This window comes from Mustela putorius, unplaced genomic scaffold (genome assembly GCF_011764305.1).
Source record: "Mustela putorius furo isolate JIRA1106 unplaced genomic scaffold, ASM1176430v1.1 tig00003914_pilon_pilon_pilon, whole genome shotgun sequence".
Lineage (NCBI taxonomy): Eukaryota > Metazoa > Chordata > Mammalia > Carnivora > Mustelidae > Mustela > Mustela putorius.
Window position 1 is genome coordinate 2,454,574 of NW_025422061.1, and position 16,563 is coordinate 2,471,136.

The 16,563-nt window shown below is 35.9% G+C and overlaps 1 protein-coding gene across 1 annotated transcript; it reads left to right on the forward strand.

Moving 5' to 3' along the window:
- Positions 1–7,891: 7,891 nt before the first annotated feature.
- Positions 7,892–8,764, forward strand: LOC123388866 (olfactory receptor 14K1). Its single transcript, XM_045069237.1, is given in 5 exon segments — positions 7,892–8,406; positions 8,408–8,535; positions 8,538–8,611; positions 8,613–8,694; positions 8,697–8,764. Coding segments are annotated over 5 exon segments (867 nt in total).
- The last annotated feature ends 7,799 nt before the right edge of the window (positions 8,765–16,563 follow it).

Sequence of the window (16,563 nt, forward strand, 5' to 3'; positions counted from 1 at the left end):
ATCTGTATATCTTCTTTGGAAAAATATATATTCATGTACTCTACCCATTTCTTATCTGGATTATTTGTTTTCTGGGTGTTCAGTCTTGTGAGTTCTTTATAATTTGTGGTACTAGCCCTTTATCTGATGAAACAGTTACAAATATCTTCCTCTATTTGAGTACATTGCCTTTTACTTTTGTTGACTGTTTCCTTCACGTTTAGAAGATTTTATCTTGATGAAGTCCCAATAGTTCATGTTTGCTTTTGTCTCCCTTGCCTCTAGAGATGCGTCCAGTAAGAAGTTGCTGTTGCTGAAGCCATAGAGGTTGCTGCCTATGTTATGTTCTAGGATTTTGATTATTTTCTTTCTCACATTTAGGTCCTTCATCCATCATAAATGTATTTTTTGTATGTTATAAGAAAGTGGTTTCTTTCTTTTCTGTTTCATTCTCTTGCATGTTGCTGTCCACTTTTACCAGCACCATTTGTTAAAAAGACTCTCTTTTTTCCACTGAATATTCTTTCCTGCTTTATTAAAGATTAATGACCATATAATGTGGATATATTATTGGGTTTCCTATCTTACTTCACTGATCTATCTGTTTATGCCTGTGCCATACTGTCTTGATCACTACATCAATGTAATACAGTTTCAATTCCAGAATAGTGATACCTCCAGTTTTGTTTTTCTTTTTCAATATTACTTTGGCTATTTGGGACTTTTGTGTATTCATATGAACTTCAGTACCCTTCTTTCTAGCTTTGTGGAAATTGCTGGTATTTTGATAGGGTTTGTATTAAATATGTAAATTGCCTTATTTAATATAGAATTTTTTAAAAGATTTTATTTATTTATTTGTCAGAAAGGGATCACAAGTAGGCAGGGAGGAAGGCAGAGAGAAAGAGAAGGAAACAGGATTCCTGCTGAGCAGAGAACCTGATGCAGGGTTTGATCCCAAGACCCTGGGATCATGACCTGAGCTGAAGGCAGAGGCCTTAACCCACTGAGCCACCCAGGTGCCCCAATATAGAAATTTAAAAAATATTTATGCTTCCAATTCATGAGCATGGATTTTTTTTCCATTTCTTTCTGTCCTGTTAAGTTTATTTTGTCAGTGTTTTATAGTTTTCAGAGTACAAATATTTTACTTCTTCAGTTAGATTTGTCCCTAGGTGTCATAGATTCTGGTGCAATTGTAAATGGGATCAATTCCTTGATTTATTATTATGCTACATTATTATTGGTGTAGAGAAACGTAAGAGATTTGTATAAATTATTCTTTTTTTTTTTTATCCTGCCACTTCACTGAGTTCATTTTTCAGTTCTAGCAATTCTTTGGTGGATTTGGGTTTTCTACATAAAGCACCATGTCTTCTTTAAAAAGTCAAAGTTTGACTTTGTCCTAGCTGATGTGGATGACTTTGTCTTTTATTTTTCTTGTCTGATTGCTGAGCCTAGGATTTCCGGTATTGTGTTAAATAAGAGTGGTGAGAGTGGACATCCCCATCTTGTTCCTTATTGCAAAGGAAAGGTCTCAGTTTTTCCCCCACTGAGGATGATATTAGCTGTAGGACTTTTGTATATGGCCTTTATGATATTATGTTTCTTCTATCACTACTTCGTTGAGGTCTTTTTTTCTTCAAAGATGGATGTTATATTTTGTCAAATGTTTTTTTCTACATCAATTGGGAAGGTCACGTGGTTCTTTTCCTTTATTTTATTAATGTTGTGTGCCACACTGATTAATTTGTGGCTATTGCACCACCCTTCCAGCCCAGGAGTAAATCTCCTTTGATCATTTTGATTAATTTCCTTAATGTACTGTTGGATTCAATTTGCTAGTAGTTGTTAAGGATTTCTGCAACCTCTTCATCAGGGACATTGGCCTGAAATTCTCTTTTTCAGTGGGATCCTCTTCTGGTTTTGGAATCAATGTAGTATTGGCCTCATAGAATGATTCTGGAATTTTTTTCTTAAATTCCCCATGAGTGAAATTTCATGATATTTGTCTTTTTCCAACTGACTTATCATTCTAAGCATAATAGTTCTAAATCCATCCAGATTGTTGCAAATGTCAATATTTAATTATTTCAGTATGGCCAAGTAATCTTTCATTGTATGTACATATACCATATCTTTATACATTCATCAATGGATGGACACTTGGGCTCTTTCTATAATTTCTCTATTGTAGATAATGCTGTTATAAGCAGCCTGATGTGTGTCTCTTTTAATTAGTATTTTTCTAATCTTTGTGTAAACATAATGTAATGCAATTGCTGGATGATATGGTAGTTTTTTGTTTGTTTATTTGTTGCTGTTTGTTTGTTTGTTTTTTACTTTTTGGTGAACCTTCATACTGTTTTACAGAATGGCAGCACCAATTTGTATTCCTGCCATAAGTATAACAGATTTCCCCTTTCTCCACATTCTCGACAACACCAGTTTCTTCTTTTGTTGTTGATTTTAGCCATTCTGACAAGAATAAGGTGATATTTTATTGTAGTTTTTAATATATTTCCCTGATGATGAGTGATGTTGACCATCTTTTCATATGGCTGTTTATCTTCTGAATGCCTTCTTTGGAAAAACTATACATACCTTCTACCCATTCTTTATTGGATTACTCATTTTTGAGGTGTTGAGTTTTATTAATTCTTTATATATTTTGGATACTGACTCTTGGTCAGATTTGAAATTTGCAAATACCTTCTTCCTCTCTTTGGGTTGTCTTTTAGTTTTGTTGATGGTTTCCTTCACTGAATGTTAGATTTTTATGTTGATGAATTCTCAATTAATATAAATTTGTAAATCTCCCAGTTTTTCCTCTTTACCTTTTATCCTATAGGTCTGGAATTATTAAGATTATTCTCTTCCATCTTTTTGCAACATTGTACTGAACATTATAGCTAATGAAGTCAGGTGAGCAGAAATAAAAACAAACAAACAAACAAAAAAACATAAGAAATGAAGAAGTAAGGAGTTTTTCACAGACAAAATATTTCAGGAAAATCTTAAGGGCTTTATACAAAAAGCAACTAAAGCTTCTTGTTGTGTCAAAAATTATTCATAATAAAATTAGAATATTTTATGATAGTAAAAAAAACAATAACAAAAATGGAACATAATTTTTTTTTAATTTCATTTATATATCATGAATGTATTTGTATTCTCAGGAATTATGCATGTTAGCTTCCAACTATCAGAACATCAGAAGGTGACTATATTTGGAATTAAGCCTTTTGAGGAATAATTAACTTAAAATGGGGACATGTAGGTGTCCTAATCTAATCTGACCACTGTTTCTCTTAAGATTTTATTTATTTGAGAGAAAGAGAGAACAGAGCAAGGGAAGGGTGGGAGATGTGCCAAAGGGAAAAGTGAGAGGGAGATGCAGGCTCCCCATTGAGCAGGGACTCCAAACAAATAACTTGATCCCAGGATCCTGAGATCATGACCTGAGCCAAAGACAGAGTTTTAACTGACTAAGCCACCCAGGTTCCCAGTTTCCTGGCCTTAAAAGAAGAGAATATGACATATAGAGTCTCACAATGGGCACTGGTCCACACGGGAATGGTCATTTGAAGAGACAGAAGGAGAACAGCCATAGGAAAACAAAAGAATGATAACTCTGAAGAAACAACCCTGCCCATACCTTAATCTTAAAGTTTTCAACTCCAGAACTGTGTGAAGATAATTTCTGTTGTTTAAATTATGCAGTCTATGGCATTTCCATATGGCATCAATGGCCAACTAATACAGATTTGGATCTGGAAATGGAGTATTAAGTGATGAATTTAACAGAACACGTAATTGACTTATGTCTTCAAACTGTAAAACTTGCTAATAGAATTTTTAAAGTTATTTTTAATGAAGAAATATACCACCTCCATTGCTCATTTTTTTAAAAGATTTTATTTATTTATTTATTTGACAGAGAGAGAGTGAGCACAGGCAGATACAGTGGCAGGCAAAGGCAGAGGGAGAAGCAGGGTCCCTGCTGAGCAAGGAGCCCGATGTGGGACTCGATCCCAGGAGACTGGGATCATGACCTGAGCCAAAGGCAGCTGCTTAACCAACTGAGCCACCCAGGCATCCCTCCATTGCTCATTGTACACAGTGTTGTTAGGATAACAAGGGTCTCTACATTGAGCTAGATTAAATTCCAATCAAAGTTTTCCAAGTGGTTTTGAAATTGAGCAAATGATTTAAAAGTTAATATAGTGATTGTCCATTTGTGGAATACCTTATGGTATTGCTAAAGGTGTTGATGATATAAAAAAAATGAGAATAAGGATAAAGATATAATCCAAATAAGCCTGTTATGAATATTCTGGTGTTGATAAGAAATTCCTAGATAACAAAAACCAGATGCACGAAAGTTGGAAATTGTGTCATACAGGATATCTAGAGAGGCAATAATTTAGAGCAAATATTAAATAAATGAATAAACAATTATACATATTGTAGAAGATAAAGGGAATATTATTGGATCAGATTTGGAAAATAAACTCCACTTTATCTCAACAATAAAGAAGTTTCTGTTGATTTTCATTAAGATGTTAGCCCTAAAAGGAGATGTCACTCTTACATGCCCATTAGAATGTCACTGACATTTAAAAACTGCTAAAGATGTTAGGAAATACAAGTTTTGGGAGAGTTTCTATCCTGATATCTCTATTCATTAGTTAGAATCTGAAGGAAAGTTACCTCACTGGAGTTGGATTAAACCCAGGGAGTGAGTATAGGAAAAATCAATAGGAAATTTTGTGGCTCAAGGACCTAAACAAAAACCATATGACTTACCCCAAAGTCAGAAGAGTATGTCTCTTAGTGACTCTCACTATTGCAACTTAACTAAAATTATTAGACTCAATTTAAAAATTAGTGGATGCAGACCTAAATGTAAATTGTTACAGGTTTTAGAAGGAAATTAATGTATTAGACTTCAATGGTCAAAAACATATAATGAAAATTTAAAGGGATGCTGGTTGGCTTATTGTAATGAGATCAAGTGAGATCTCATCCTTTATCTCAGTAGAAAAAGGACAGTAGTGTTAACTCTCAAATCAGATGGAATATGAGAGCAGGGTTTAGAATTTGAGAAATGAAATTTACACACATCTGAAAGTCTGACTTCCTGTAGAATCCCATGTACTTTATAAAGGTCCAAATTGAACTTGTGTTAAGAGCCTTATACCTTGTTAGAGAAAGAACTTCCAGAGGCATAGGATGTTAAGGATGCTTTTTCCTCTTAGAACTTGGAGTCAGTACAAGGCAAACACATACTGATGTGTACATGTCAGAGAAGCTCAATCAAAATCATTGTGAGTTTGATAGGAAGGGGGACACATGAAACAAGAACCTAGAGGACTATGGTCAAGTTATTTGCAGTTTTCTGACTCTTCTTATGACTTGAGAATATAGTTTCATTTTTAACAGTGTAAAGAGAAAACCCAAATTACTTACTTTTTAAAATTTTATTTCATTATTTTATTTTATTTTTACTTATTCTTTACTAAAGTTACTTTGAAACTCCTCTCCAGTCTTTTTCTAAAATGTCTGAGCCTTATTTTCCAGGTGGAAAAAGGGAACATCAGAGTAGGCAAAAAGAAACCTTCAAACTATCTCACTGTCAATTGAAGAAGAAATAATTATTGCTCTTTTTCCAATGCATATTGTGTTGAGGCTGAATTACTCAGATAATTAAGACACTGAAATTAAAATGACTAAAAGTTTTTCTATAGGTATAAAAGCCCAAGTTTGGATAATGATTATCAATTACCACTACCTTTAGCTTTTAAGAGAAACTTTATGTCATGGTTTATAAATTTGATGATTGGGAAGATGAATGATAATGCAGGAGAAATGCGCTCAGGGACAGGGACTTCTCAGAAGTCTGACTGAGAACAGGGAAAGGCTGATGAGAAAGATTCCATGAGTCGTGGAAACATTTCTACATTTAGTACCCGATTAGAACCTTGTGTAAAAAGGCTGGGTTTCACTTACAGAGGTTGAGGAAAGTTTTTATTATTATTATTGGTGGTGGTGGTGGTGGTGGTGTTTTAAATTAGAGTGTTCATTGAGAACACATATTGTGAGGGGATGAAAGAGGCTGCATGGAGATCTAAAGAAATTGTCACTAAAGTGATGCTAAAGTACAAGTAAAAATAGGTATTAAGGAGGACATGTGTTGTGATGAGCACTGGGTGTTATACACAACTAATAAATTACTGAACACTACATAAAAAGCTAATGATGTACTCAATGTTGGCTAACTGAACATACTAATATAATAAAAAAAAGAAATAAGGATGATCTGAGGGACAAATATAGGACCACAGAACTCCCCAATGGAGTTTGTGAGTGATCATGGATTAGAAGTCCTGTGTGAGTTTAAAATGGCAGGACACACAGGAACTTATGATGTATTTTATGGTGACTTACGTAACACCATAAATTTTTTTTTAAATAAAATAAAATGGGAAGACACTCTGTATTTCTCACATGTCTAATATTTGCTTGTTCTTGGTATTAATTAAATTCTTGTTAGTATTGCATGCTAAAAATCTGCCTTGTAGTCTTAAATTTTGTTCTTCTCATAAGAAAATGGTACTATACATTTTAAACCAATTTGCAAAATTACAATACTTTTCTAGTATTTTATTTATTTATTTGAGAGAGAAAGAGATCATACAATAGAGCATGCACAGGGTGAGTAGCAAAGGGAGAAGCAAAATCTGACCCCCCGCTGAGCAGGGAGCCCTAATCCAGGAGGGATATCATGATCCTGGGATCATGACCTGAGCTGAAGACAGATGCTTAACCAACTGAGCCATCCAGGCTCACCATTGGTGATATTTTCACCAAAAAATAGGATTTTAATGAAAACATGGGATAAATCTTAATGTCCTTCCGTGAAAAGTGTGTAATATATTAGAATATAAGCTAACATTAGTGATTATTTAAACAATTTTCAATATTCTACAAACAGAGCATTTATTTATGACTTCTTTGTTGACTTTTAAAAAAATATTTCATTGTTTTTTTTCAATGTTCCAAGATTCATTGTGTATGCACCACACCCAATATTGCTCCATGCAATACATGCCCTCATTAATACCCACCACCAGGCTTACCCAACCCCCCAACCCCTTCTGCTCCAAAACCCTCAGTTCAGCTCAGAGTTCACAGTCTCTCCTTATTCATCTCCCTCTATCTCTCCCATTTCCCCCAACTCACTTCTCTCCAACACCCAATGTCCTCCATCTTATTCTTTATGCTCCACAAATAAGTGAAACCATATGATAATTGCTCTCTCTGTTTGACTTATTTCACTCAGCATGATCTCCTCCAGTGCCATCCATGTTGATACAAAAGTTGGCTATTCAACCTTTCTTATAGAGGTATATCTCCAAAGGCAAAGGAAACAAAAGCAAAAGTGAGCTTTTGGTTGTTCATAAGATCAAAAGCTTCTGCACAGCAAAGAAAATTTATCCCTAACTTCTAACCTACAACACCATTTACATCAATTAGAATATTTATGCAAAACAAATATGCATTCTATTATAATTAGAATTATGTAGCCAATTCTGCAATTCCTGCTGAAATAAATTTACTCAAAAACCATCTCAAGTATTGAGTTAGGGAGGAAAGTGGAGTTATTTTTATCTTTTGCAATGAATGTAGTCTAGTTACATTGGACTGTTATGCTTATAGCTCTTTTACACCTTAGTAAACTATGAATATAGATATCTTGGTATTTAAAATTTTCCAACTATCTCATGATGGTAAAATATGCATGTTTCCAAAACAAAGATCCAAAGTATATTTTGTTATTTAATATAACTTTTTTCTTTATTCAATAGGTTGGCTTTATTTTTAAAATAGAATGAATCAAATGCTAATAATGGAATTCTTGCTTCTGAGATTTATTGAAAGCCAGATGCTATTGAGGTTATATGCTGTGGTCTTACCAATTTACCTAGTGGCCAGAGTGGAGAATTTAACTATAATTTTGCTCACAATTTTTGACCAATGCTTCCACAGTCTAATGTACTTCTTCCTAAGACACTTATTCTTCTTAGATATGTGTCTCATTTCTGCTACAGTCCCCAAATTTTTCCTCAACTCCATCATCTTCACTGACTCCATCTGTTTTCTGGGGTGTGTGTTACAGGTCTTCCTTGTGATACTAATGTCTGGTTCTGAAATTGGCATTCTCACTGTGACGTTCTATGACCGCTATATGGCCATCTGTCGCCCTCTGCATTATGAGGGTGTTACGAGCAGAGAGGTCTGCGTCCAGCTGGTGTTTGTCTCCTGGCTCAGTGGAGGGGCCTTTGGAATCTTGTACTCAGCTGGGACATTCTCTTTAAATTTGTGTGTATTCATTGACATACAACACCTATTTTGTGATGTACCTGCTGAACCTCACTAGTTCCATGGAACATGCAACTATTAATGTCAGTGTGGCCATTGGGGCCTGTTATGGATTTTCATGTTTAATTTGCATTGTGGTCTCTTATGTTTAGATTTTCTCCACTGTGTTAAAGACCCAATGAGAAAGAAGCATTCCAAAGCCGTTTCCACCTGTTCCCCTCACCTCATTGTTTTGAGTACTTTTCTTTCTAACAGATGCTGTTGCTTATTTAAAGCCAACCTCTGATAAGCCTTCTCTTCCTGACTTGTTCATGTCTGTGATCTATTCTGTTCAACCTTGGACAATGTTTTCTACTGTCTGAGGAGAAAATGTATTAAATCAGCTCTTTGTAAAGTCTAATAGAAGGTTGAAAGTTGTGGATTAGTTGAAAGATGCCTAAAATTGAAGTCAGAAAGTAGCATTTTATTTTTTATTCCACAATTAGCTAGCTATTTGGAATTATTTGTATTAGAGATCAATACATCATTGAATCTTGTTAGTAATGGTCTCAGTTTGTCAGCTTTGTTTTGTTTTATTTTGTTTTCCATTTGACAGAGAGAGAGAGAGAGAGAGATGAAGCACGAGCAGGGAGAAGGATCAGAGGGAGTGGGAGAAGCAGACTCCAGACAGAGCAGGGAGCCAGATATAGGGTTTGACTCCAGGACCCCAGGATCATGACTTGAGTCAAAGGCAGATGTTTAAGGAGCTGAACCTCTCAGGCACCCCTCAGATTGTCATTTATAATAGAAAATAATCTTCTTTTATACTATTTCACTTTCTATCTCAATTATAATTTATATATTATTTACAATTTATATATAATTTCTTTATAATTAATTATAAAGAAATTATGACAGTTCTCATACATCTTCAGTTACTTGAACTCCTGTGTTGAACTACATATACATGAGATTTGCATGAGGTTCTTAATTCCTCCAAAACTATCATCTTCCATCTTCCATCACATTTCATTCATATCATTTTTAATATCATAGATTTTGCATCTATGCTTTATTTGTTCCACTTTATAGCCTTTGCTTTTCAGTATCTGATGGGAATTTGATTGATTATTGATTGATTAATTTTCAGCATGACAGTATTCATTATTTTTTCACCACACCCAGTGCTCCACACAATCCGTGCCCTCTATAATACCCACCACCACGTACCCAACCTCCCAACCCCCGCCCCTTCAAAACCCTCAGATTGTTTTTCAGAGTTTTCCATAGTCTCTCATGGTTCACCACCCCTTCCAATTTTTAAGTAGTTTTGACATCGATTGTGGATCCCAGTATGGGACTTGAACTCAAGACATTGAGATTGAGACCTAAGCTTAGATCCAGAGCTGGTTTGCTTAACAAACTGAGCCAACCAGCAACCCTGAAAATTTGATTTTAATATAAAATTATTTTGAGTAAATTTTGCAGTTTAAGAAAATGCTCATTTTACTCAGAAGTTTCAGTTACTTGACCAATATATGTTTGATGATGGATGTTATAAAATTACTCATATGTTTAAGATGGTTCTCTTGATCTTGTTTCTTTTGATGAAAATAATATTTCTATTTCTATAATCGGATATTTTATTCTTCTTATGTAAATTAACTTTTGCCTAATGTGTTGATGCTACTTATTGGGTTAATTATTTCTTAATAATGTTGGAATTTATGAAACTAGCATCGTTCTCATTGTGATGAATCCCACATCCACTTTTTCCAGATTTTAATATCATATAACATTTCAAATAGCTTAAATTAAAAAAAAATTCATTTGTGGCTGCAGAAAACCATATTGTCACTTTTATTCTTCTTGCTGCTTTATCCACATACTCTTTATGAAAATAGAAATTAATAGTTATATATTACCTTCACTATATCAGACACTTCTTTGTGCACCATCTCTATTAATGTTTCAAACCAATGTGAAGTCACATGAATATAGTTAAACAGACAGAGAACAGAAACTGAGGGAAGAGGAGTAGCATGTGTTCAAGTTATATGCCTCATAACATAGAAACATAAAAAAATACCTTTCTTGTGTGTACCAATACTCCTCAATCTCTGTAGACTCATCATTGCATTTCTGAAGTTTTATATTACCCTCCTCATGAAATCTTCTACTTCTCCTAAAAAGTCTAGCTTAAATAAGGTCTTGGTATTTAGAATTATGAGAGCTGTTAATTGCACATTTCCCAATATCTAAATCCTTGTACATAGTTGATGGAAATGTTTTTGATAGCTATTCAAGAGAAAATCATGCATATAGTTAATTTAAAATCTTACATATCACTTTTTTAATTAATTTATTTATTTTCAGCATAACAGTATTCATTATTTTTTCACCACACCCAATTCTCCATGCAATCCATGCCCTCTAAAATACCCACCACCTGGTACCCCAACCTCCAACTCCCCCGACACTTCAAACCCCTCAGGTTGCTTTTCAGAGTCCATAGTCTCTCATGATTGACCTCCCCTTCCAATTTCCCCCAACTCCCTTCTCCTCTTTAACACCCCTTGTCCTACATGCTATTTGTAATGCTCCACAAATAAGTGAAACCATATGATAATTGATTCTCTCTGCTTGACTTATTTCACTTAGCATACTCTCTTCCAGTCCCGTCCATGTTGCTACAAAAGTTGGGTATTCATTTTTTCTGATGAAGGCATAATACTCAATAGTGTATATAAACCACATTTTCCTTATCCATTCATCTGTTAAAGGGCATTTGGGTTCTTTCCACAGCTCGGCGACTGTGGCTATTGCTGCTATAAACACTGGGGTACAGATGGCCCTTCTTTTGATGACATCTGTATCTTTGGGGTAAATACCCAGGAGTGCAATTGCAGGGTCATAGGGAAGTTCTATTTTTAGTTTCTTGAGGAATCTCCACGCTGTTCTCCAAAGAGGCTGCACCAACTTTCATTCCCACCAACAGTGGAAGAGGGTTCCCCTTTCTCCACATCCCCTCAAACACATGTTACTTCCTGACTTGTTAATTTTGGCCATTCTAAATGTTGTAAGGTGTTATCTCAATGTGGTTTTAATTTGAATCTCCCTGAGGGCTAGTGATGATGAACATTTTTTCATGTGTCTGATAGTCATTTGTATGTCTTGATTGGAGAAGTGTCTGTTCATAATTCTGTCCATTTTTTGATGTGATTGCCTGTTTTGTGTGTGTTGAGTTTGAGGAGTTCATTATAGATCCTGGATATCAACCTTTTGTCTGTACTGTCATTTGCAAGTATCTTCTCCCATTCCATGGGTTGCCTCTTTGTTTTCTTGACTGTTTCCTTTGCTGTGCAGAAGCTTTTGCTTTTAATAAAGTCTCAAAAGTTCATCTTCACTTTTGTTTCCTTTGCCTTTGGATACATATCTTGAAAGAAGTTGCTGTGGCTGATATCGAAGAGATTACTGCCTATGGTCTCCTCTAGGCGACTGATGGATTCCTGTATCAAGTTGAGGTCTTCTATCCATTTTGAGTTTATCTTTGTGTATGGTTTAAGAGAATGGTCGAGTTTCATTCTTCTAAATATAGCTGTTCAGTTTTCCCAGCACCATTTATTGAAGAGACTGTCTTTTCTCCACTGGATATTTTTCCTATTTCGTCAAAGATTAATTAACCATAGAGTTGAGGGTCCAAATCTGGGCTCTCTATTCTGTTCCACTGGTCTATGTGTCTGTACTTATGCCAGTACCATGCTGTCTTGATGATCAAAGCTTTGTAATAAAGTTTGAAATCAGTTAACGTGATACACCCCCCCCCCGTTTTATTTTTGTTTTTCAAAATTTCCATAGCAATTCGGGGTCTCTTCTGATTACATACAAATTTTAGGATTATTTGCTCCATCTCTTTGAAAAATATCGGTGGAATTTTGATCAGAATGGAATTAAAAGTATAGATTGCTCTAGGCAGTATACACATTTTTTTAATTAATTTTTTATTTTTTATAAACATATATTTTTATCCCCAGGGGTACAGGTCTGTGAATCACCAGGTTTACACACTTCACAGCACTCACCAAAGTACATACCCTCCCCAATGTCCATAATCCCACCCCCTTCTCCCAAACACCCTCCCCCCAGCAACCCTCAGTTTGTTTTGTGAGATTAAGAGTCACTTATGGTTTGTCTCCCTCCCAATCCCATCTTGTTTCATTTATTCTTCTCCTACCCACTTAAGCCCCCATGTTGCATCACCACTTCCTCATATCAGGGAGATCATATGATAGTTGTCTTTCTCTGCTTGACTTATTTCGCTAAGCATGATACGCTCTAGTTCCATCCATGTTGTTGCAAATGTAAAGATTTCATTTCTTTTGATGGCTGCATAGTATTCCATTGTGTATATATACCACATCTTCTTGATCCATTCATCTGTTGATGGACATCTAGGTTCTTTCCATAGTTTGGCTATTGTGGACATTGCTGCTATAAACATTCGGGTGCACGTGCCCCTCTGGATCACTACGTTTGTATCTTTAGGGTAAATACACAATAGTGCAATTGCTGGGTCATAGGGCAGTTCTATTTTCAACATTTTGAGGAACCTCCATGCTGTTTTCCAGAGTGGCTGCACCAGCTTGCATTCCCACCAACAGTGTAGGAGGGTTCCCCTTTCTCCGCATCCTTGCCAGCATCTGTCATTTCCTGACTTGTTGATTTTAGCCATTCTGACTGGTGTGAGGTGATATCGCATTGTGGTTTTGATTTGTATTTCCCTGATGCCGAGTGATAAGGAGCACTTTTTCATGTGTCTGTTGGCCATCTGGATGTCTTCTTTGCAGAAATGTCTGTTCATGTCCTCTGCCCATTTCTTGATTGGATTATTTGTTCTTTGGGTGTTGAGTTTGCTAAGTTCTTTATAGATTCTGGACACTAGTCCTTTATCTGATATGTCGTTTGAAAATATCTTCTCCCATTCTGTCAGTTGTCTTTTGATTTTGTTAACTGTTTCCTTTGCTGTGCAAAAGCTTTGGATCTTGATGAAATCCCAATAGTTCATTTTTGCCCTTGCTTCCCTTGCCTTTGGCATTGTTCCTAGGAAGATGTTGCTGCCGCTGAGGTCGAAGAGGTTGCTACCTGTGTTCTCCTCAAGGATTTTGATGGATTCCTTTCACACATTGAGGTCCTTCATCCATTTTGAGTCTATTTTTGTGTGTGGTGTAAGGAAATGGTCCAACTTCATTTTTCTGCATGTGGCTGTCCAATTTTCCCAGCACCATTTATTGAAGAGGCTGTCTTTTTTCCATTGGACATTCTTTCCTGCTTTGTTGAAGATTAGTTGACTGTAGAGTTGAGGGTCTATTTCTGGGCTCTATTCTGTTCCATTGATCTATGTGTCTGTTTTTGTGCCAGTACCATGCTGTCTTGATGATGACTGCTTTGTAATAGAGCTTGAAGTCCAGAATTGTGATGCCACCAACGTGGGCTTTCTTTTTCAATATCCCTTTGGCTATTCGAGGTCTTTTCTGGTTCCATATAAATTTTAGCATTATTTGTTCCATTTCTTTGAAAAAGATGGATGGTACTTTGATAGGAATTGCATTAAATGTGTAGATTGCTTTAGGTAGCATAGACATTTTCACAATATTTATTCTTCCAATCCAGGAGCATGGAACATTTTTCCATTTCTTTGTGTCTTCCTCAATTTCTTTCATGAGTACTTTATAGTTTTCTGAGTATAGATTCTGTGTCTCTTTGGTTAGGTTTATTCCTAGGTATCTTATGGTTTTGGATGCAATTGTAAATGGGATTGACTCCTTCATTTCTCTTTCTTCTGTCCTTCTGTTTGTGTAGAGAAATGCAACTGATTTCTGTGCATTGATTTTATATCCTGAAACTTTACTGATTTCCTGTATGAGTTCTAGAAGTTTTGGAGTGGAGTCTTTTGGGTTTTCCACATATAGTATCATATCATCTGCGAAGAGTGATAATTTGACTTCTTCTTTGTCGATTTGGATGCCTTTAATTTCCTTTTGTTGTCTGATTGCTGAGGCTAGGACCTCTAGTACGATGTTGAATAGCAGTGGTGATAATGGACATCCCTGCCGTGTTCCTGACCTTAGCGGAAAAGCTTTCAGTTTTTCTGCATTGAGAATGATATTTGCGGTGGGTTTTTCATAGATGGCTTTGATGATATTGAGGTATGTGCCCTGTATCCCTACACTTTGAAGAGTTTTGATCAGGAAGGGATGATGTACTTTGTCAAATGCTTTTTCAGCATCTATTGAGAGTATCCTATGGTTCTTGTTCTTTCTTTTATTGATGTGTTGTATCACATAGACTGATTTGCAGATGTTGAACCAACCTTGCAGCCCTGGAATAAATCCCACTTGGTCGTGGTGAATAATCCTTTTAATGTACTGTTGAATCCTATTGGCTAGTATTTTGTTGAGTATTTTTGCATCTGTGTTCATCAAGGATATTGGTCTATAGCTCTCTTTTTTGGTGGGATCCTTGTCTGGTTTTGGGATCAAGGTGATGCTGGCCTCATAAAATGAGTTTGGAAGTTTTCCTTCCATTTCTATTCTTTGGAACAGTTTCAGGAGAATAGGAATTAGTTCTTCTTTAAATGTTTGGTAGAATTCCCCGGGGAAGCCGTCTGGCCCTGGGCTTTTGTTTGTTTGGAGATTTTTAATGACTGTTTCAATCTCCTTACTGGTTATGGGTCTGTTCAGGCTTTCTATTTCTTCCTGGTTCAGTTGTGGTAGTTTATATGTTTCTAGGAAAGCATCCATTTCTTCCAGATTGTCAAATTTATTGGCGTAGAGTTGCTCATAGTATGTTCTTATAATAGTTTGTATTTCTTTGGTGTTAGTTATGATCTCTCCACTTTCATTCATGATTTTATTTATTTGGGTCCTTTCTCTTTTCTTTTTGATAAGTCGGGCCAGGGGTTAATCAATTTTATTAATTCTTTCAAAGAACCAGCTCCTAGTTTCGTTTATTTGTTCTATTGTTTTTTGGTTTCTATTTCATTGATTTCTGCTCTGATCTTTATGATTTCTCTTCTCCTGCTGGGCTTAGGGTTTCTTTCTTGTTCTTTCTCCAGCTCCTTTAGGTGTAGGGTTAGGTTGTGTACCTGAGACCTTTCTTGTTTCTTTTTTTTTTTTTTTTTTTTTGTTTTGTTTTCAGTCTTTTTTTTTTTTTTTTATTTTTTTATTTTTTTATTTTTTTATAATTTTTTATTTTTATAAACATATATTTTTATCCCCAGGGGTACAGGTCTGTGAATCACCAGGTTTACACACTTCACAGCACTCACCAAATCACATACCCTCCCCAATGTCCATAATCCCACCCCCTTCTCCCAAACCCCCTCCCCCCGGCAACCCTCAGTTTGTTTTGTGAGATTAAGAGTCACTTATGGTTTGTCTCCCTCCCAATCCCGTCTTGTTTCATTTATTCTTCTACCCACTTAAGCCTCCATGTTGCATCACCACTTCCTCATATCAGGGAGATCATATGATAGTTGTCTTTCTCTGCTTGACTTATTTCGCTAAGCATGATACGCTCTAGTTCCATCCATGTTGTTGCAAATGGCAAGATTTCATTTCTTTTGATGGCTGCATAGTATTCCATTGTGTATATATACCACATCTTCTTGATCCATTCATCTGTTGATGGACATCTAGGTTCTTTCCATAGTTTGGCTATTGTGGACATTGCTGCTATAAACATTCGGGTGCATGTGTCCCTTTGGATCACTACATTTGTATCTTTAGGGTAAATACCCAGTAGTGCAATTGCTGGGTCATAGGGCAGTTCTATTTTCAACATTTTGAGGAACCTCCATGCTGTTTTCCAGAGTGGCTGCACCAGCTTGCATTCCCACCAACAGTGTAGGAGGGTTCCCCTTTCTCCGCATCCTCGCCAGCATCTGTCATTTCCTGACTTGTTGATTTTAGCCATTCTGACTGGTGTGAGGTGATATCTCATTGTGGTTTTGATTTGTATTTCCCTGATGCCGAGTGATATGGAGCACTTTTTCATGTGTCTGTTGGCCATCTGGATGTCTTCTTTGCAGAAATGTCTGTTCATGTCTTCTGCCCATTTCTTGATTGGATTATTTGTTCTTTGGGTGTTGAGTTTGCTAAGTTCTTTATAGATTCTGGACACTAGTCCTTTATCTGATATGTCGTTTGCAAATATCTTCTC